At 38.8% G+C, this 21,323-nt stretch overlaps 1 protein-coding gene across 1 annotated transcript in view; it reads left to right on the top strand.

The window, feature by feature from the left end:
• dnai2b (dynein, axonemal, intermediate chain 2b) overlaps positions 1-21,029 on the top strand; it is a 69,002-nt gene extending 47,973 nt beyond the window's left edge. The window contains exons 11-14 of the mRNA XM_072558546.1: positions 5,644-5,790; positions 9,492-9,719; positions 18,574-18,606; positions 20,632-21,029. Coding sequence (XP_072414647.1) covers positions 5,644-5,790; positions 9,492-9,719; positions 18,574-18,606; positions 20,632-20,646 — 423 coding nt within the window. The 3' untranslated portion in view covers positions 20,647-21,029. The remainder of the gene's footprint in view (positions 1-5,643; positions 5,791-9,491; positions 9,720-18,573; positions 18,607-20,631) is intronic.
• The last annotated feature ends 294 nt before the right edge of the window (positions 21,030-21,323 follow it).

Raw genomic sequence — 21,323 nt, 5'->3', positions numbered from 1 at the left:
CCTTAGGTCTCTTTTATATCTTTCCCCTCTCACCCTAAACCTATGCCCTCTAGTTCTGGACTCCCCAACCCCAGGGAAAAGACTTTGCCTATTTACCCTATCCATGCCCCTCATAATTTGTAAACCTCTATAATGTCACCCCTCAGCCTCTTAACGCTCCAGGGAAACAGCCCCAGCCTGTTCAGACTCTCCCCATAGCTCAAATCCTCCAACCCTGACAACATCTTTGTAAATCTTTTCTGAACCCTTTCAAGTTTCACAACATCCTTCCGATAGGAAGGAGACCAGAATTGCACGCAATATTCCAACAGTGGCCTAACCAATGTCCTGTACAGCCACAACATGACCTCCCAACTCCTGTACTCAATACTCTGACCAATAAAGGAAACACCTTTTTCACTATCCTATCTATCTGTGACTCAATTTTCAAGGAGCTATGAACCTGCACTCCAAGGTCTATTTGCTCAGCAACACCCCCTAGGACCTTACCATTAAATGTATAAGTCCTGCTAAGATTTGCTTTCCCAAAATGCAACACCTTGCATTTAACTGAATTAAACTCCATCTGTCACTTCTCAGCCCATTGGCCCATCTGGTCAAGATCCTGTTGTAATCTGAGGTATCCCTCTTCACTGTCAAACTTACTAACTGTACCTCTTATGCTCTCATCCAAATCATTAATATGAATGACAAAAAGTAGAGGGCCCAGCACCGATCCTTGTGGCACTCCACTGATCACAGGCCTCCAGTCTGAAAAACAACAGTCCACCACCACCCTCTGTCTTCTACCTTTGAGCCAGTTCTGTATCCACATGGCTAGTTCTCCCTGTATTCCATGAGATCTAACCTTGCTAATCAGTCTCCCATGGGGAACCTTGTCGAACGCCTTACTGAAGTCCATATAGATCACATCTACTGCTCTGCCCTCATCAATCCTCTTTGTTACTTCTTCGAAAAGCTCAATCAAATTTGTGAGACATGATTTCCCACGCACAAAGCCATGTTGACTATCCCGAGTCAGTCCTTGCCTTTCCAAATATATGTACATCCTGTCCCTCCGGATTCCCTCCAACAACTTGCCCACCACCGAGGTCAGGCTCACTGGTCTATAGTTCCCTGGCTTGTCCTTACTAGCCTTCTTGAGCACTGGCACCACATTTGCCAACCTCCAGCCTTCTGGCACATCACCTGTGACTATCGATGATACAAATATCTCAGGAAGAGGCCCAGCAATCACTTCTCTAGCTTCTCACAAAGTTCTCAGGTACAGCTGATCAGGTCCTGGGGAATTATCCACCTTTACCCATTTCAAGACATCCAGCACTTCCTCCTCTGTAATCTGGACATTTTTCAAGATGTCACCATCTATTTCCCTACAGTCTGTATCTTCCATATCCTTTTCCACAGTAAATACTGATGCAAAATACTAGTTAATGATCTCCCTCATCTCAAGCAGCTCCACACAAAGGCTGCCTTGCTGATCTTTGAGGGACCCTATTCTCTCCCTAGTTACCCTTTGTCCTTAATGTATTTGGAAAACCCTTTTGTCCTTAATTTTTAAAAACCCTTTGGATTCTCCTTAATTCTATTTGCCAAAGCTATCTCATGTCCCCTTTTTGCTCTCCTTATTTCCCTCTTAAATATACTCCTACTTCCTTTATACTCTTCTAAGGATTCACTCGATTTATCCTGCCTATACCTTACATATGCTTCCTTCTTTTTCTTAACCAAATCCTCAATTTCTTTAGTCATCCAACATTCCCTATACCTACCAGCCTTTTCTTTCACCCTGTCAGGAATATAAGTTTTCTGGATTCTCGTTATCTCATTTCTGAAGGCTTCCCATTTTACAGCTGTCCCTTTACCTGTGAACATCTGCCTCCACTCAGCTTTCGAAAGTTCTTGCCTAATCCGTCAAAATTGGTTTTTCTCCGATTTCTTCATTCCTGAAGAAGGGCTTATGCCCAAAATGTCGATCCTCCTGCTCCTTTGGTGCTGCCTGACCTGCTGTGCTTTTCCAGCAATGCATTTTTAAGCTCTGATCTCCAGCATCTGCAGTCCTCACTTTCTCCTTTCTCCGATTTAGAACTTCAACTTTTAGGTCTGGTCTATCCTTACCAATCACTATTTTAAAACTAATAGAATTATGGTCGCTGCCCCAAGGTGCTCCCCCACTGACACCTCAGTCACCTGCCCTGCCTTATTTCCCAAGAGTAGGTCAAGTTTTGCACCTTCTCTAGTAGGTACATCCACATACTGAATCAGAAAATTGTCTTGTATGCACGTAACAACTTGATAATGCATGTGTCAAATGTTAACTTGTATTTCTGTTGTTACTGCAGTATCATGATCCATTATAATGTTTTCTGTAATCATTCAACTGTTAGATATTTGGAATCCCTAACAATGCATTCATAGCAGTTACCAACAAGAATTGAAAATATCAGCTATTCATAACATTTGTGTACTGTTAGAATAAAGGCAAAGTACTGGATTGATCCTGGAAACGTAAAACAAACAGAGAATGCTGGATGAACTAAGCAGGTCTGACAGCATCTGTAGAGAGAGAAACAGAGCTTAACGTTTTGAATCTAATATAACTCTTCTTCAAAAGTTCCAAAGAAGAGTCATACCAAACTCAAAACATTAACTCATCTCCAGACAGGATGTTAAATGTGCTTACTTCCTCCGGCATTATCTGCTCATGTTTTGTATACTCTCTTAGTTTGTTAGATTTTAAAATTAGATTTGAAAAAAGAATGAATTGCAGGCTGCTGCAGAGTTGCAACCAGAATTGAATGCAGTATTCAAAAAGTGTCCTCACCAGTGTCCTGTGCAGCGATAACATGACATCTCAGCTCCTATACCAATGAATAGCAATGGTAAAGTTACATAGCATTTTCAGCATATAGACAAATCATTCTGCCCAAATACTCAGTGCTGGTATTCATGCTCCAAACCTTCCAACTCCCACTATGTTTAGTCTACCCCATCAGTACATCTTTTTTATCTCCTTTCTTCTGCTTGTCTTTTTTTCTTTTAAATGCATCTGTGCCTTTCGCTTCAACTGCTCCATCTTTCCCATTTTAATCATGCTTTGGGTAAAAAGGTTTCTCACATTCCTTATTAGGTTTATTAATTTCATAGATTCTTATCAATTTTATAGGTTACATTTTAAGTGTCCTTGTTTTGGCTTCTTTGATAAGTAAAAATATATCCTCTGTACCCATTTATCTATCTCTATTAGGTTAAGGGTCAGAATTCAGTTTTCTTAATAAAAAATGTATCTTTTGCTTTGTTTGTTCTAATTTCTGGGAAAGCTGGTAAAGGTATCAGAAAATGGATTCAATCAGGCCTAGAGATGTGTACAAAACATCTAAGAACCATTTAAAAACTTCAGTAAGAATTTTGAAAACAAGCAAACCTGAAAAATACGCAGGAATCAATGCACACCCTCAATGCACACCCTCAAAGTGGGAAGGCATTTTCTGAAACAAAAACAGAAATTGCTGGAAAAGCTTAGCAGGTCTCGCAGCATCTGTGGAGAGAAATCAGAGTTAATGTTTCTGGTCCAGTGATCCTTCCTCGGAACTTATGACATCTGCAGTTCTTTCAGTTTTTATGAAGACATTTTTGACTCATAACTCTCTGTGACATGAAGTGAAATACCTTCCACCCACTGGTGTCTATGCTAGTCTCCCTGGCAGCTATGTTCAGTACTACAGGGCCACTTATTTTAGCCCAGTGCTGCTTATGAAATGAATAATAAAAAGACATGTTTATCATAAACTGCATATCTAATGAGATGTCATTGACTTGAAATGTTAAACCTGTTCTTTCCACAGATGCTGCCAAACCTCTAAGAATTTTCATCATTTTCTGTTTTAATTTCAGATTTACAAATCTCTGTCTTTTGCTTTCGTTTTAGCACAATCTAGTTCTGCTTATAAATCTAGCAACCTGAAATTCTTAACCATAGTTGAAGTCACGACTAATACAGTTTTTAATTTAACTACAGCTACAATCTTTCTAAATATTGTGTACAAAATGTCATTATTACAATTAATTGGAAGTATTACTTCATAATGTGAATATCAATGGTACAAGTGCAATGTTTTTGTTTTCATATGGTAAACTTAAGTTCAATTTTGAAACGTGCTTAAAAAACTATCTTATTAAAAAATATATAATTTTGTTTCCTTAATTTGATTTCCAAAGAAATTTGAACTGTTTTATGCTAGAAGAATGCACTTTTTATAACTACATCATTACACCAGTCTACTACTGTAATGAGCTCACACAGATTAGTTTGTTTTGCAGCTCACATTCAATTTCAGTTTCCAAGTACAAGCTGTTATCTTTTACTGAGGTTTTAATGAGGATTCTGTTAATTAGCAAAATATTATGTGATTTAATTTTTTTAAAGCATTTCCTTTTCTCCTCAATATCAGTCTACATATTGATCTTTTTTGTTGCAAGACCTAAGTGTTAGTATGGCTCTTATCAATTCCACAAATGTATCTTAATACTTCTTGAAGATACAAAAAAGCCAAAACAAGTTCATTTTTCCCTCTGTTCCTGTTTAAAACAGAAGCTTGTCATTAGTCTGTACCCTACTGATACCCTGCCCAACTAACTGTTTTAATCTATGAGGAATGGTGCTCGTCAGCTCTTTCTAGTCACTGTGTATACATTGTACATTGTACTTCTTACTACAAAGAGGATCTATGCCTCACTTAAATAACCTTTCGAACAGATTCATCTGTAAGTTGATGCTTTATTCATTACAACAAGATTTATTAATTTGCTGAATGGGAATTTTGATAATTTTATCTATTCTTACATCTCAAGGACATGAAAGCACATTGTGAACCATATTCTGAAATTGCCTATTTGGAGCATCCTGACTCCTCTTCTGTTATTTTGCTCCCTGTGGGGAAACACCTGGCATCAACCTGATGCTTATTCTAGTGAGAGACTTCAGATCAGGAGCTCAAACTAAAAAATGATTAGCATTAATCTGAGCCCTACCACTCAATTGCTTTTACAGGATTAAAAGATCATGTGTAAATGTTCTTATTAAATTGGAATCTAAGAAAATATTTAAAAATGAAAAAGGGACATGCAGCTGTTTGTATTTGTCTTCACTTTTTATTGTTTTCATTCACTTAGCCGAATAATTTTTCAACACAAGTGGTTGTTTTATGAAACTGAAATGTTGAGGCATTTTAATAACTCTGATGCTGAACCCATTTTAGTATTAGTTCAATTTCAGTTGCTACAAAATAGTTTTAGTTGGCCATATTTATTACATAGATATATTTGGCTGTCATGATAGCAATATTAAATGTTGTGACGCCAGTGCGCTCATTTTAATTTGTGTTTGGTGTCACATGACAATGATGGAATTTTTCTATTTCTAAAGTGCCATGGCAATGAAAAGTCTATCATAATGTACTACTTCTTTTAGCCTGATATAACAGATAAGGATGCCATACTGATACTGAAGGAAAGTTGAGTTTAGGTATAGTTGCTAAGTAAAAAGGGAGAACTGAGTAATGTATTTCATTGTCAAATTGCTGTATTATGACCCTTTTCATAAACACATTCATCTTCCTTCCTCTCCCCATCCCAAATATTTAGGTGTGTGATGAAGCTCTGTATAGTTTGCGCATCCAAGACAATGGGCGATTACTTGCCTGTGGTTCTCACCTAGGCACAACCACACTACTTGAATTCTCATCAGGTTTCTGTACTTACCAGAAAAATGAAAAAGCACTTGCAAATGCGGTAAGTGTTCAGCGCTAGAATGTTTTGTCCCCATTCCCAAAGTCAGCTTGTCTCCACTGAGCTGTAATTTTATTTGTAAAATTAATGGAATACATTACATTAAACATTCTTTTAAATAAAACCTTAAATCTGATGAGTGTGCACCAGATCCAAAAAAATTAGTGGAATTACAGGCAATGTTGCCAAATTATGTAATTTTAACAAATCTACAGAATGCATAATGTGAAGTAATGCTGATTAGATATTGACTAGAAGTTTGTGTTCCCTCTCCAACTCTTTGATGTTACCTCTGCATTGTCCTAATGAAATCTCTTTGTTTGGTGCCTTCCTGAATAAACGTTCTCTATTTGGTCAGATGTTTGACCTCTTCAAGGATGCTTTGAGAGCATTTCCAGATCCTCTTGAGAATCTTCTGGAACAGTTAAGTTCACAGTACAACAGACTTGCTTATGGACTCTGATGTTAGGCATACCATTGATGTGTTCCACCCAGCACAGGAGTTAGGTGTTTAACATCTCAATGTTGGGCATGCTGGCTTGAGAAAGGATGCTGCTGTTGCCAATGGATTTGTGAAAACTTACAAGACTCTATGACCCTACGGTTAGGTCTCCAAAGCATATAGTAAGAGGGATCATTGCTATCCGGTGAACCATAATCATAGTCTCAGGTTTTTGATTCTAGTCCTCAAATATTCAAATATAGCAAATCCAAGAAAAATGCAAGAAACAGCACCAATCACAGTATATGGTCTTTATTGGTGGCTGCCTTTGACTTTGTTGGCTACCAAGTTAATGGAAAGCCCCCTTCAAAAATTGATAACCCGTTAAAATATGTCACCACTGCAATGGGTCACATCTTTTCATTTTAGATTACAGACTGAAAATGAGAAAAATGAACACTGCGTTTTAGACGGAGATATTGTACAAGGGGGAGAAAAATGAAAGAAGTGCAGATGCTGGAAATCAGAAACAAAAACAGAAAATCTCAACAGGTAGCAGCATCTGTGCAGAGAAAGCAGAATTAACATTTCGGGTTCAGTGACCCTTCATCAGAATCATGTTGTAAAGCAGGGTTACTGGATCCAAAACATTAATCCTGCTTTTTCTCCACAGATGCTGCAGACCTGTTAAGAACATACAAGGAATTGTTTGCAGCTTGTAAACATTTAACTTTCCTAATTTTGAATTGGATTCCTTTGTTTGTTAATGTGCTCTGCTTTAGATTAAATTAACAAATATGCTATTCTGTCTCTCTGTGGTTTAAACCACTTCACATATTAAAAGTAACTGATGTAACTGACACTAATCTTTTCTCTCGTGTAGCTACATATATAAATACCTCAATCTAAAATCCCATACCCACCCTCACTGAGCAGAAGACAGTACATCGCTGTTCATCTGGCTGCCTTAGACTGTTCCAGGCCATTGCATCCCAAATTATTTCTCAATAACCCAATTTTAATGACTTCGACTTTGTGTAACTCTAGAGTAAAAAATTTCGGAGTACAAGAGCTGTTGAGTCGGAGTAGAGAAGCTACATTCATTGAATGGTTGGGGGGGGGGGGAGGAGAATGTGAAGAAAGGCTTAACTAGGAGAAGAGGGACAAGCAGGCTTCATTGGCTATTGGCTGAACAGAGAGGGAGGGTTCAGTTGCTGAGTAGAAAGGGAAACAGGAATTGAATACTGGGAACACTGATGAAGAGGCAGTGTGTCTACAAAACAAAAATGTATTTATCTTATAACAGGCTTCTTTGGGCCCTGCAGCTGTCAGGAATCAGTACAAACTCCACAGCAGCCATTGGTATCCCACACCTTACAAACCCAAACATCCTGTCTTGTGACTGCTGAGGGTTACGATCCACAATTTTGATTTGTCTGAGATGGCTTTTCACTTTCTGGGAGAGCAAGAGAAGATGCAGAAAAAAAACACCCAATTTACCCACGCCCCAACTTTTCAATGGTATCAATCAATCACCAGTAAGACTTGATACCTAAGCTCCTCCCCTGGCTTTGTACTACCTCGTTGTTAGACCGTAAGACATAGGATCAGAAATTAGGCCATTCAGCCCATCGAGTCTGCTCTGCCATTCAATTATGGTTGATAAGTTCCGCAACCCCATTCTCCTGCTTTCTCCCCGTAAACCATGATCCCTTTGATACTCAAGAGCCTATCTATCTCAGTCTTAAATATACTCAATGACCTGACCTCCAAAGCCTTCTGTGGCAATGAATTCTACAGATTCACTACTCTCTTGTAGTTTACAAATAGCAGCTGTCTAGCCAGACTGGCTAAGAGACAGCTGCAAGGGCAGTTTCAGAGAGGCAATGGTGGGAGTGCAAACTTGTCCTCCGTGGTGCCACTGTCCCTGAGGCAGTTCTCTCCTTGTCATTTGCTGAAATACAGACTACCAGCATTTTTTAAAAGTCTTGATACCCTGACAAGCACCAAGATTCAAATCCACAATGGAAGCTGTCTGTGCCTGATAGCAGCAGCCTGGCTTCTGCTTGAGCTTCCACAGCAACACTGAGACATTGGCAGGCCTTTGCCTTTATAGTGGAAACTAAGACTGTGGCTTGCAGCTGCTCCCTTATGTACAATTTGGCAGCACTGCCATGGAGGTATCCATCACATTCACTGTGGGGTTCATGCTCTTCACAATGACCCAAGCCATTGTGGATCCAGACGCTGTGCCCATAGTCATAAACTATAAACTATCTGGCTATGCACCAAGTCTCTATATCCACATTTGTCAGTGTTTTCCTTCAATATGCCCAAAAATGTCCTAATTTCTGCAGCAGAACTGTTGTACATTCACAGCCTGGATGCTGTTGAGGCAGGTCATAACTGAATACCTGGGGGCATAGAGAAGCAGTGAGAGGTTTGTATGCATGGCTTAAAGATTTGTGAGGCAAGGCCCAGCACAAGGGCTGTTCTTCGTAGCCAAATTACTGGCACCTGAGGCTCAAGGGGGTCCATTGTATTTGGTTCGGGATGGATCTTTTGTGCTTGGGTTGAGATGGGTTTGCTGTCCTTGGGTCATGGCTGGGAACATGGCAGGATTGATACTGTGGCCCTTGATGTTACTCCTTGGCTTTGATATGAGGATGAGATGTAATGTATAAATATTAAGGGTGAGTTGTGTTTTTCAAGGACTGATGCATTGATTTGGGGCAAATGAATTTCACACACTTTCACCAAAATCTCATTCTAACTCAAGTTGCAAACTGTTTTGGGATGTACTCAATGAGTTTGGATTATTTTAAAATTACTATGATGTGCAATTATTTAATTTTGATGACAATCCCTTTTCCTAAATGGATAACAAATTAATATTTAGATAAATTCCACTTTTAAAATAAACCACAGACTTTTAACATTATAAAATGGAATGAATGCTGTATTTCTGCTCATCTGTCCTTTGTAAACTGAGTGTAATCTGATTTCTGCTTTTATGGTGTTATTTTATGGTTTTATTTCATCATTCTCATTTTGACTTTGCATTAATTAACTTAATATATAAATTTATATAAATATATAAATCTTTCAATTGAAAATACACAAAACCCCAAATTTTACAAAGGTGATGTTTTGGTTTCTTGTACATTATGTGAACATTATCTTTGTCCATGCTGATTTTAGCTAAGAGTATTGATCTATAAATACAACATTTTAAAATGTTATAACTAAAGTGTATTTTTAGTTGTTTGAGAGGGAGACAAAACGGGAGAAGATTCTGGAAGCACGTCAACGTGAGTTACGTGTAAAAGAACGTGCTAAATCTGAACAAGGAAAGGTCGTGGAAAACAAAGAAGTAGATGAGGAGGAGACTATTGAATACAAAATTGCACAAGCAGAGAATGCATTCTTTGAAACTATTGAACAAGAAAGAGCAAGATTTGAAGTGGAGACAGAAAAAATGGACCACCAGGTAAGTTGAAGGGGAGTGAAGGAGTTTTATTAAGTTTTGAATTGATAATATTGATCTGCTTTTAATTTTAATGCCAAAAACTTGGAAAATTGCTGAGATCCATTTTCTGCTTTATCTGTGCCCCCAGTAATACAGAGTGTTAAAAAGTAGATTAGTCAGTGTTGCCTCTAACAGAACTCCTTTTTCACCTCATAAGTGATTAAACATGAGTCAGGTGTGGACAAATTGAATTAAGGAAAATTACATTGAAAAGTAAATTTGTCATGTCAAGGTTTATTTAAATGTGTATCACCTAATAGATTAACATAGTTCTTTTCATTTCAGGCTTCCCCCATATAGAAAATATATGTATTGATAATTATTGTTATCTACACTTTGATAAATATGAAAAATAATTGTTTTGTGCCCTTTTTCCAAGTTAATGAACGGCTTGAATTTTCTATCCTGATAGTTATCATTTTAAGTTTCTATATTTGATTAATATGTATGAATACAGTTAGGCAATAATGAAACTTGAGTAGCAGGCTTTCTATTTGCATATCACGGTACAAGGGGAACCGAGCACTTTCCTACGTGATGTTGCTCTACTTTGCCATTGCTGCAACTAACATGGAAATAAAAAGTTAACATTCGTTGGCCTATCTCTAATAGAAGGAATGTTGAGAGTTAAAACACAGCAACTTAATTAAAATTTTCAGGTTTCACTCATACCATATTTCTCCAATTTTGTTGTATGTTTTAAATTTGTTTCCCAGACTCCTATTCAATTTGAGTTTACAAATGTTAAGTAATCCCAGTTTCCCTATAACTGTTCCCACGTCTCAATTCTATACCAAAACACCTCACCATTAATGTTGTATTTGGAGTTTTGTTCCATATTTAAAAGTTGCTTTCTGAAATAGCATTTGGAGTAGGAATCAAAAGTTTCATCACTAAGTCTGACATATGGAAATCAGCTTTAGGGACCGAGAATTTTGGTAGCCTCAGATTGTCTTATCCTTTCAGATGAAAGCAGAAGAATGAAGGCGAGAAATAGCAGTTGATAGTTTAAGAAGGAAAATTGTGGTTATTTTGTAGTGTTGCAGTGACATTGGCAGTTCCTAATATCTTAATTATTGATAACTTGGCCATACCAGTTTCCTTCGTAGTATGACTTACCAGTTATCTAACTTCTAATTTGAAGATGTATGTGATTATGCTTTTAATAACATGAATGGTCATTGTACTTGTGTTGGACTATTAACTCGAGGCGAAATATGAAATTGGATCATTCAATTGGTTATTGTCATTTGTTCACTGAGGACAGACTTTACTATTACTACAATAATAATTTGCATTTATATGGCACATTTCATGTAAAAACACTGCAAGGCAGATAGGTGTATTTATATAAAAAAAAAGATTTGGAGCCAGAAATTTTTAAAAATGAAAGTAACTGATGAGTGTGATGTACTTTAAGAATGTTGATCAAGATAGACCTAGAGGCAGGAATTTTAACTGCCAAAAGTTAAATTCTTGTTACACTGTACGAGGTAGTGGTGAGGCTGCAGCTGAAATTTTGGATCCTCATATTTAAGAAAGGACATGCTAGCGTTGGAGTCTGTTTAAGAGAGATTCACTGGGCTGATTCCTGGATGAAGGGGTTGACTTCTTACAAATGGATAAACAAGTTAGGCCTTCATTTATTAGAGATTCGAAGAATGAGGGGTGGTTGTATTGAAACACACACCATTCTGAGGGGACTTGACTGGGAATGCTGGAAAGTAGATGTTGGGAAGATATTTCCACTACTGTGGAATCTCAAATTGGGTGACATTGTTACAGAATAACGAGACACTAATTAGAACTGTAACTTAAAGGAATTTCTTCTCTAAGGGTTGTGACTATCTGGAGTTCTGTACCCCAGAGTTACAGAGGTGAGATCACTGTAAGTATTTAAAGAAGGGGTGGATATTTGAAATATCGAGAAGTTTGAGGGCTATGAGGAGCTGTCACAAAGAGGAGTTGAAGCATAGGGCAGATCAGCCATAATCTTATAGAATGGCAGGGTCAGAGGCTTGTGGGTCTGCTCCTGCTCCTACTTAGAGTCATAGAGATGTACAGCATGGAAACAGACCCTTTGGCCCAACCCGTCCATGCCAACCCGTATCCCTCCAAACCCTTCCTATTCATATACCCATCTAAATGCCTCTTAAATGTTGCAATTGTACCAGCCTCCACCACATCCTCTGGCAGCTCATTCTATACATGTACCACCCTCTGCATGAAAACGTTGCCCCTTAGGTCTCTTTTATATCTTTCCCTCTCACCCTAAAGCTATGCCCTCTAGTTCTGGACTCCCCAACCCCAGGGAAAAGACTTTGTCTATTTATCCTATCGTGCCCCTCATAATTTTGTAAACCTCTATAAGGTCACCCCTCAGCCTCCGACACTCCAGGGAAAACAGCTCCAGCCTGTTCAGCCTCTCCCTGTAGCTCAGATCCTCCAACCCTGGCAACATCCTTGTAAATTTTTTCTGAACCCTTTCAAGTTTCACAACATACTTCCGATCGGAAGGAGACCAGAATTGCACATGATACCAACAGTGGCCTGACCAACGTCCTGTACAGCCGCAACATGACCTCCCAACTCCTGTACTCAATACTCTGACCAATAAAGAAAAGCATACCAAACGCCTTCTTCACTATCCTATCTACTTGCGACTCCACTTTCAAGGAGCTATAAACCTGCACTCCAAGGTCTCTGTTCAGCTCATATGTTCTTTTGCTCAAAAACAGGAGGGTTTGTCCTGGGCGGGCAATAAAAAGGTTAAAGTTCTCCAACTTGACACCAGTTCACATCCATATCGAACTTCATCTTCAGCAGAGTGCGATTGAGTGTGTGTGACCAATTCTCCCATATGGTGGGGATCCAGTCATCGTGGTCCATATTAGTAGCCATAGTACCCATATAATATGGAGGACAAGAAATGGTATGTAGTAGTAGTAATGTCTTTTTAGGAAGAGCATTCCAAAGACTCAACACTTCCTATGAGACAAAATGTTGTCCTCATCTCTTGAATGGATGACTCCTTATTCTGAAACAGTGATCCCTGGTTCTAAGATTCTCCCAGAATAGGAAACATCTTTTCCACATGCACCCTAACATGGTATATGTTTCAATCATGTTACCTTTTTGCTGTTTTGGCATAGGACAAATAAAATTGGAGAAATTAATGCATAGCTCAAAGACTGGAGCAGTAGAATCAGGCTATGATTTCTGGGAGCTGGCACTGCTGTTGGGAAAATGGAGGCTGTGCTGTAGCAATGATCTGCACCTGAATTGTGCTGATACAAATATTGTAGTGAGCTGCAAAACTAGAGATATAAAGAGGTTTTTAAATGAAACAGTTTGTACAAATGATCAAATTTTGGAATATTTGAGAAATCAAAAACTAAAAGCAAGCCAAGTGAGAAAGGTATTAATGTGGGAAATGTAAACCGACCATGTCAGGAGAGGATAAAGTGAATGAATCTAAGAATACCTCAGCAGGTGAGGCTAAATGTTACAAAAATAATAATGGCCAGAAGTAAAGGAAATATATTTCAATGTATGTGGTCTTCAAGACAAAACATGAACCTATAGCACAAATAACAATAAGCAAATGCATTATAGAGAGACAGCTGCAGAATATTGGGACCAGAATATTGAAGAGTACATAACATTTAGGAAGGCCAAGCAATTGGAAACAGTAACATAATGGGAGGTAGTGTATAAAGGAAGAAACAATGGGAGCATGTCAAAAAGTCATGAGAGTTTTAATCTATGTAGAGATTGGAAAAAATTCAGGTTGGCAAAGGTTTCTTAGTAAAGCACAGGGAGAGAGTAGTGTGCCCAAGTATTTTAAATTAAATCACAGCAATTATTTGGGCATGATAGCAGTGCTAACTGGAGGGCACTAGCAAATTAGATTAAGGGGTAGATCAATAGGGATGCAGAGAAAGATATATATGGAGATATTTCAGAATGCACTGAAGAGATATATTCCTTCAGGAGAGAAACATTCCAAGGGAAGACACAATCTATGGTTAACTAAAAAAGTTAAAGATATTGTCAAACTAAAGGAAAAAAGGCATACAGTTGTGAAAAACCAGGCGGCAAACCAAATATACAATAGAGTCATAGAGATGCACAGCGTGGAAACAGACCCTTTGGTCCAACTCGTCCATGCCGACCAGATATCCCAACCCAATCTAGTCCCACCTGCCAGCATCTGGCCCCTATCCCTCCAAACCCTTCCTATTCATATACCCATCCAGATGCCTTTTAAATATTGCAATTGTACTAGCTTCCACCACTTCCTCTGGCAGCTCATTCCATACATGTACCACCCTCTGTGTGAAAACATTGCCCCTTAGGTCTCTTTTATATCTTTTCCCTCTCACCCTAAACCTATGCCCTCTAGTTCTGGACTCCCCAACCCCGGGAAAAGACTTTGTCTATTTATCCTATCCATGCCCCTCATAATTTTGTAAACCTCTATAAGGTCACCTCTGACACTCCAGGGAAAACAACCCCAGCCTGTTCAACCTCTCCCTATACCTAAAATCCTCCAACCCTGGCAACATCCTTGTAAACGTTTCTGAATTCTTTCGAGTTTCACAACATCCTTTCGATAGGAAGGAAACCAGAATTGCACACAATATTCCAACAGTGGCCTAACCAATGTCCTGTACAGCCGCAACATGACCTCCCAACTCCTGTACTCAATACTCTGACCAATAAAGGAAAGCATATCTTCTTCACCATCTTATCTACCTGCAACTCTGCTTTCAAGGAGCTATGAACCTGCACTCCAAGGTCTCTTTGTTCATTAACACTCCCTAGGACCTTACCATTAAGTGTATAAGTCCTGTTAAGATTTGCTTTCCCAAAATGCAGCACCTCACATTTATCTAAATTAAACTCCATCTGCCACTTCTCAGCCCATTGGCCCATCTGATCAAGATTCCGTTGTAATCTGAGGTAGCATACTTCGCTGTCCACTACACCTCCAATTTTGGTGTCATCTGCAAACTTACTATCTCTTATAATCCCATCCAAATAATTTATATAAATGATGAAAAGTAGTGGACCCAGCACCGATCCTTGTGGCACTCCACTGGTCACAGGCCTCCAGTCTGAAAAACAAACCTCCACCACCGCCCTCTGGCCTCCACCGTTGATGCAGTTCTGTATCCAAATGGCTAGTTCTCCCTGTATTCCATGAGATCTAACCTTGCTAATCAGTCTCCCATGGGGAATATTGTCAAATGTCTCACTGAAGTCCACATTGATCATCTCAACCGGTCTGCCCTCATCAATCTTCTTTGTTACTTCTTCAAAAAACTCAATCAAGTTTGTGAGACATGATTTCCCACGCACAAAGCCATGTTGACTATCCCTAATCGGACCCTGCCTTTCTAAATATGTGTAAATTCTATCCCTCCGGATTCCCTCCAAAAACGTGCCCACGACCGACATCAGGCTCACTGGTCTATAGTTCCCTGGCTTGTCTTTACCAACTTTCTTAAACAGTGGCACCACGTTAGCTAACCTCCAGTCTTCCGGCACCTCGCCTGTGGCTATCAATGATACAAATATCTCAACTAGTAGCCCAGCAATCACTTCCAGAGCTTCCCACAGAGTTCTAGGGTACACTTGATCAGATCCTGTGGATTCATCCACTTTTATGCGTTTCAAGACACCCAGCTGTTCCTCCTCTGTAATATGGACATTTTTCAAGATGTCACCATCTATTTCCCTACAGTCTATATCTTCCATGTCCTTTTCCACAGTAAATACTGATGCAAAGTACTCGTTAATAATCTCCCTCATCTCATGCGGCTCCACACAAAGGCCGCCTTGCTGATCTTTGAGGGGCCCTCTTCTTTCCCTAGTTACCCTTTGTCCTTAATGTATTTGGAAAACCCTTTGGATTCTCCTTAACTCTATTTGCCAAAGCTATATCATGCCCCCTTTTTGCCATCCTGATTTCCCTCTTAAGTATACTCCTACTGCCCTTATACTCTTCGAAGGACTCACTCGATCTATCCTGTCTGTACCTGACATATGCTTCCTTCTTTTTCTTAACCAAACCCTCAATTTCTTTAGTCATCCAACATTCTCTATACCTACCAGCCTTTCCTTTCACCCTAACAGGAATATACTTTTTCTGGATTCTCGATATCTCATTTCTGAAGGCTTCCCATTTTACAGCTGTCCCTTTACATGTGAACATCTGTCACCAATCAGCTTTTGAAGATTCTTGCCTAATACTGTCAAAACTGGCCTTTCTCCAATTTAGAACTTCAACTTTTAGATCTGGTCTATCCTTTTTCATCACTATTTTAAAACTAACAGAATTATGGTCGCTGGCCCCAAAGTGCTCCCCCACTGATACCTCAGTCACCTGCCCTGCCTTATTTCCCAAGAGTAGGTCAAGATTTGCACCTTCTCTAGTAGGTACATCCACATACTGAATCAGAAAATTTTCTTGTACTCCCCTAACAAATTCCTCTCCATCTAAACCCTTAACATAATGGCAGTCCCAGTCTATGTTTGGAAAGTTAAAATTCCTGACCATAACCACCCTATTATTCTTACAGATAACTGAGATCTCCTCACAAATTTGTTTCTCAATTTCCCTCTGACTATTAGGGGGTGTATAATACAATCCCAATAAAGTTATCATCCCCTTCTTATTTCTCAGTTCCACCCAAATATCTTCCCCAGATGTATTTCCAGGAATATCCTCCTTCAGTACAGCTGTAAAGCTATCTCCTATCAAGAATGTCACTCTCCCTCCTCTCTTGCCTCCCTTTCTATCCTTCCTGTAGCATTTGTATCCTGGAACATTAAGCTGCCAATCCTTCCCATCCCTGAGCGATGGTTCTGTAGTTGCTATGATATCCCAGTCCCATGTTCCTAACCCTGCCCTGAGTTCATCTGCCTTCCCTGTTAGGCCTCTTGCATTGAAATAAATGCAGGTTAATCTGTCAGTCCTATCTTGTTCTCTGCTTTGTTCCTGCCTGCCCTGACTGTATGACTTCCCTTTGTTCTCAACTGTAGCAGTCTCTAATTGATCTCTTTCTTAACTATTTCCCTTGGTCTGACCCCCCCACCTTACTAGTTTAAATCCTCCCGAGAAGTTCTAGCAAATTTCCCTGCCAGTATGTTAGTCCCCTTCCAATTTCAGTGCGATCTGTCTTTCTTGTACGGGTCACTTCTACCCCAAAAGAGCTTCCAATGATCCAAAAACGTGAATCCTTCTTCCATACACCAGCTCCTCAGCCATGCATTCATCTGCTCTATCCTCCTATTCCTGCCCTTACTAGCTCGTAGCACCGGGAGTAATCCAGAGATTACTACTCTTTAGGACCTTCGTTTTAAATTCCTGCCGAACTCTCTCTAATCTTCCTTCAGAATCTCAACCTTTTCCCTTCCTATAAAGCAAATAATCACCAAAGCTCTTATAAAAGAGAGGAAATTTAGCACATGAGATAAAGTTAGCAAGAAATATAAAAACAAATAGGAAGATTTTCTTCAAATGTTGAAAAAAAATTGACCAATTGAGCATTGATCTTACAGGAGGTGAATCTTGGCGATTATAAATGGAACATGAAGAGATAGCTCTTAATGGTACAATACACACAATATTTACAAAAAAAAAGCAGTAAATCAAGAAGGGCAGGACACACTCAAGAAAATTACAGTCACTAGGGAAGTGGTACTAAACAAATTGTTGGAGCTGTGGGCTAACAAGCCAAGGATGCAGGTGTCCTTCTTTCTGAGGTCTAACAAGAAAGACTGTGTTTGTTGCTGCCACAATTGCAGGGGTGTCCCCACAACCACAGCTCCTTGGTGTCCCTGCCAGTGATGACACAGGGCTTTTCTAACACATCAAATTTTATGTAGAAGCCTGGTGTGCCTGGAACAAATTAGAAAACCATTGACCAAGTAGAGTACTAAGGAAGAGATCCCAGTGCATCACCTGCTGCCTTACTCACTGCTGCATTCCATGAGTGAGTAGTGTCAAGGGGAGTAGCAGCGTAGGGAAGCAGCAGGACAATGGCCACAAAATTCTGATGTAATGTTGTCGGGTCACCACTACCATCCACGCATAAACACTCTGCAGCCAGAAAGCTCTGTCATGGCAATGTGGCATTACTAACTTCTGCATATGTGCAGGTGGTTGGCGTCCATCTTTTCCCAACATCATATCAATGCAATGTACATTCTGTGAACGAGATGGCTTATGAGATAGTTGATGCACAGATTTTAATTTTCCAAAATTCCATAGCTTCAGGATCGAAAATAGTGAGTGTAACTCCTTTATTCAGAAGGGAGGGGAGATTGAGAATAGGAAACCACAAGCTAGGTTGCTTAGCAACTGACATAGGAATAATGTTTGTGCTACTATTAAAAGAGGTTGTAGCAGCACACTTAGAAAAAAGGTAATTACACAGAGTCAACATGGTTTTGTGAAAAATAAGTCATGGTTTTCAATTTATTGGCTTTCTGGGGAGAAGTTATCGCTGTTATGAATAAAGGGAAGCAGTTGATCTACTGTGCGTAGATTTCCAGAAGGCATTTGGTAAGTTGTCCAGTGTGAAGTCGGCCAGATGATAATCATCTGTGGTTAGAATGATAGTGAAATTAATTTAGCAAAAACACTCCATCTGTCCTCTTACATCTCCAAATTAAGCAATTTGAATTTTGGGATATATTTAGCAGAAGCCTTAGAATTAGATTACAAGTTTGGTGTTCAGGAAAAACAACCAAGTATATTTGTTTCAAATCAAATTATTACAAAGTTGTGTTTTCTTTCCTCTAGGAAAAGGAGACATCAGAGGATGAAGGTGATGAGGTGAGAGCAGCTTATTGAATTTGATGAATTTCCTAATGGTTTGCTTATATTCCAAGTTGGTTGAATTATTTAATGTGTCATGACCATTATGACCAGATGGTCCTCAGTGGTCTGTAAATTACAAATTTGCATAAGTTGTTTTTAAATGATTCAATTTTAAAATTTCCAGCAGTACATTTTTTGCTTTAAACAAGATCAAAGCTTAGTTTTTATTATTGAAATTGTCTCAGTGAAAAGTGTAGTTATTAACTAAAAGTACAAATACATAGATTTAAAAGTAGGTAAGGATAAAAGATACTTTATAAAGGTGAAACTACATTAAGTCTTTAAGATGGTCACAATTCTGTTATTTGCTTGAAGTTTATCTTTATAGAGTGAAGTGGTTAAAAGCTTGATGTCCAATTCAGTTGAAGAGCTGGAGAGTGCTTTCACAGTGAAAGCAAACAAGTTTTGGAGTGAGCCAAACAAGTTATAGAGAGGAATGAAATTTTATTTGTTTTGTTTTTACATCACAGCAAGTTGTGGCCCATTGTAACCTGGTTCCGTAGTCTGGTCTTCCTTTTCTGATTGTGTCTCAGAGTTCTTAGGAGATTCTGCCCAAAATGGCTTGTACAGATTATAATGGACCAGGCCAGATCCCCTCAAAACATTTCAAGAAAGTAGCCTGGACCCTAATTTTGCTTGTTGTTTTAATCAGGTGTATAGTTGATATTCCAGGAGTGATGCAGCTGGTCCAACCACTTAATTTCAAACAAAACAGAATTTATTATGCAAGATTACCAAATGAAACACAAATAAATGAGAACAGAATATCAAAAATCTTACTTTACCTGAAAACCTAACAAATGATCACAACCTAATTATGCTGTTCCAACTACGTGCAACAATCCCCTTAAACACCCTTTGATAAAAAAGGAAAGATCAAACACAGGATCCCAGAGGAGAGATGTCAGAGAGAGATTCAATATGAAACACTTTCTTTCCTGTAGCTCTTTCTTTGACCACCAGCCTCAAAAGTGACTGACTGCTTGCTCTGAACAGCTAGACTGCTACAAACCAAGCCAGAGAAAAGCTGAGCTGGGAGAGCTAGTCTCCCCCCTTTCATTGTACAAGTGTTTTTTTTAACTTGAAAGCCTTTTCCCTGAGGCAGTATCTGTTAACTATAATCAAATTGGCCCTGAAACCCATAAAGACCAGACCTCCAGGAGTCTCTGCATTTGCAACCCCGCTGGAAAAAAAACAAGGACAACATAACCCTGTTAAAGGAGCAGCATCATCGCAAGATCAAAACTTAAAATGGCGTCTATCCCAAAACTGATTAATCAAGTTTCCGTATTAGGTTGCTTAGGTCTGGAACATAGATCTGATCTATTTTTGTTTTCATTGAGATATTTAACTTCTAAGTATCTTGGCTTTAACCTGGATGGCTCTCATTGTGAGAGTTTAGTGGGCTAGGAAGAAGTATACAAACCTCCAAGGTAACCATTGTCAAGGCATTACTGTTTATCCTTCGAATGTTTGTTGAATTTCATGTCCCCTTGTGGTTTGTTTTCTTGGGGTAAATGCCGTCTAGTCCCAATAGCAGTTGTAATTCAAAGTCACAAATCTTTGACTTTTGGGAGCCATTTTGTAAGATTATTTGTCCGGTTTAAAGGCTTTCTATACTACGTGTGTTATAATTATATAGTCATGATCAATGAAAAAAAATTGAGGTGCTGACTTTGTTCTTGAATAGTTAGAATCTAATTGTTAGACCAGCTGACACAAAAAATAAATTTCCTGCTCTTTATGGACCTCTACCTGAAATTGTCGCTATTTCTGTTCTTACTATTAGAAAAATATGTTCACAAGGGGAAAAAAAAATGAATATAAAATATAATTTCCAAAATTGAAGGAGATTTATAAAACATTTCTTCAGATGGCATATCAAGATATGTTCCTTTTCAGTCAAGAGATGCCATAGTGAATCTTGTTCTCAGGTTACTGTATACATCTAATATGAGCTTTTATCTCTTTTTTTTAAAGACGGATGAGTACTAATTGGAGAATGCAATTTGAGTCTGCAGTATCAACTGAATAAATTAATTCATTTTGTGTAATTATTCAAAGAACAGCCAACATCCAGAAGATCAACACCTTGAAACTGTGAACAGAACAATCTCGATAATCCGAATAATTCGGGTGGGGTGTATTTTGTTCGGATTACTGAGAGTTCAGATAACTGATTGTTTGGATAATGGATAGTGTTTTTATGATATCTTGAGATCTTGTTCAGATAATCTGAAATTCAGATAATTGTTGTTCGGATAATCAAGGTTGTTCTGTATTGACATTTGGACATTAGATGTACCTATTTTCATAGTTTGTTAAATGTAATCAAAATGTGTTTTTTTTGGATTTTTAAATAAAAGTTCTATCTTGTCTTTGTAGTGGCTTTCATTTTTAAATGCTGCATTCTAAAAGATTTATTGAGCAGCAACAAAGTCAACTTGTTGCAAAAACAAGCTTTCCTATGTTGAAGAAAAACAAACTGTCTGTCAAACCAAGTGACACCACCATAATGTATATTCTTTCTAAACGTTTGCCCCAACAGAGACATCTCGTCCACAAATAGGAGCCTTGGCTGAGGAAGCTATTTTCAAGGCCCCATTTAAGCAAGGTTTGGCTGCTGAAAGCAGTTGGTATGTTCTTCAATTTTCATGGTCTTCAACCAGGCT

This window comes from Chiloscyllium punctatum, chromosome 39 (assembly GCF_047496795.1).
Source record: "Chiloscyllium punctatum isolate Juve2018m chromosome 39, sChiPun1.3, whole genome shotgun sequence".
Taxonomy (NCBI): domain Eukaryota; kingdom Metazoa; phylum Chordata; class Chondrichthyes; order Orectolobiformes; family Hemiscylliidae; genus Chiloscyllium; species Chiloscyllium punctatum.
This window is presented reverse-complemented; position numbering and strand designations above follow the sequence as displayed.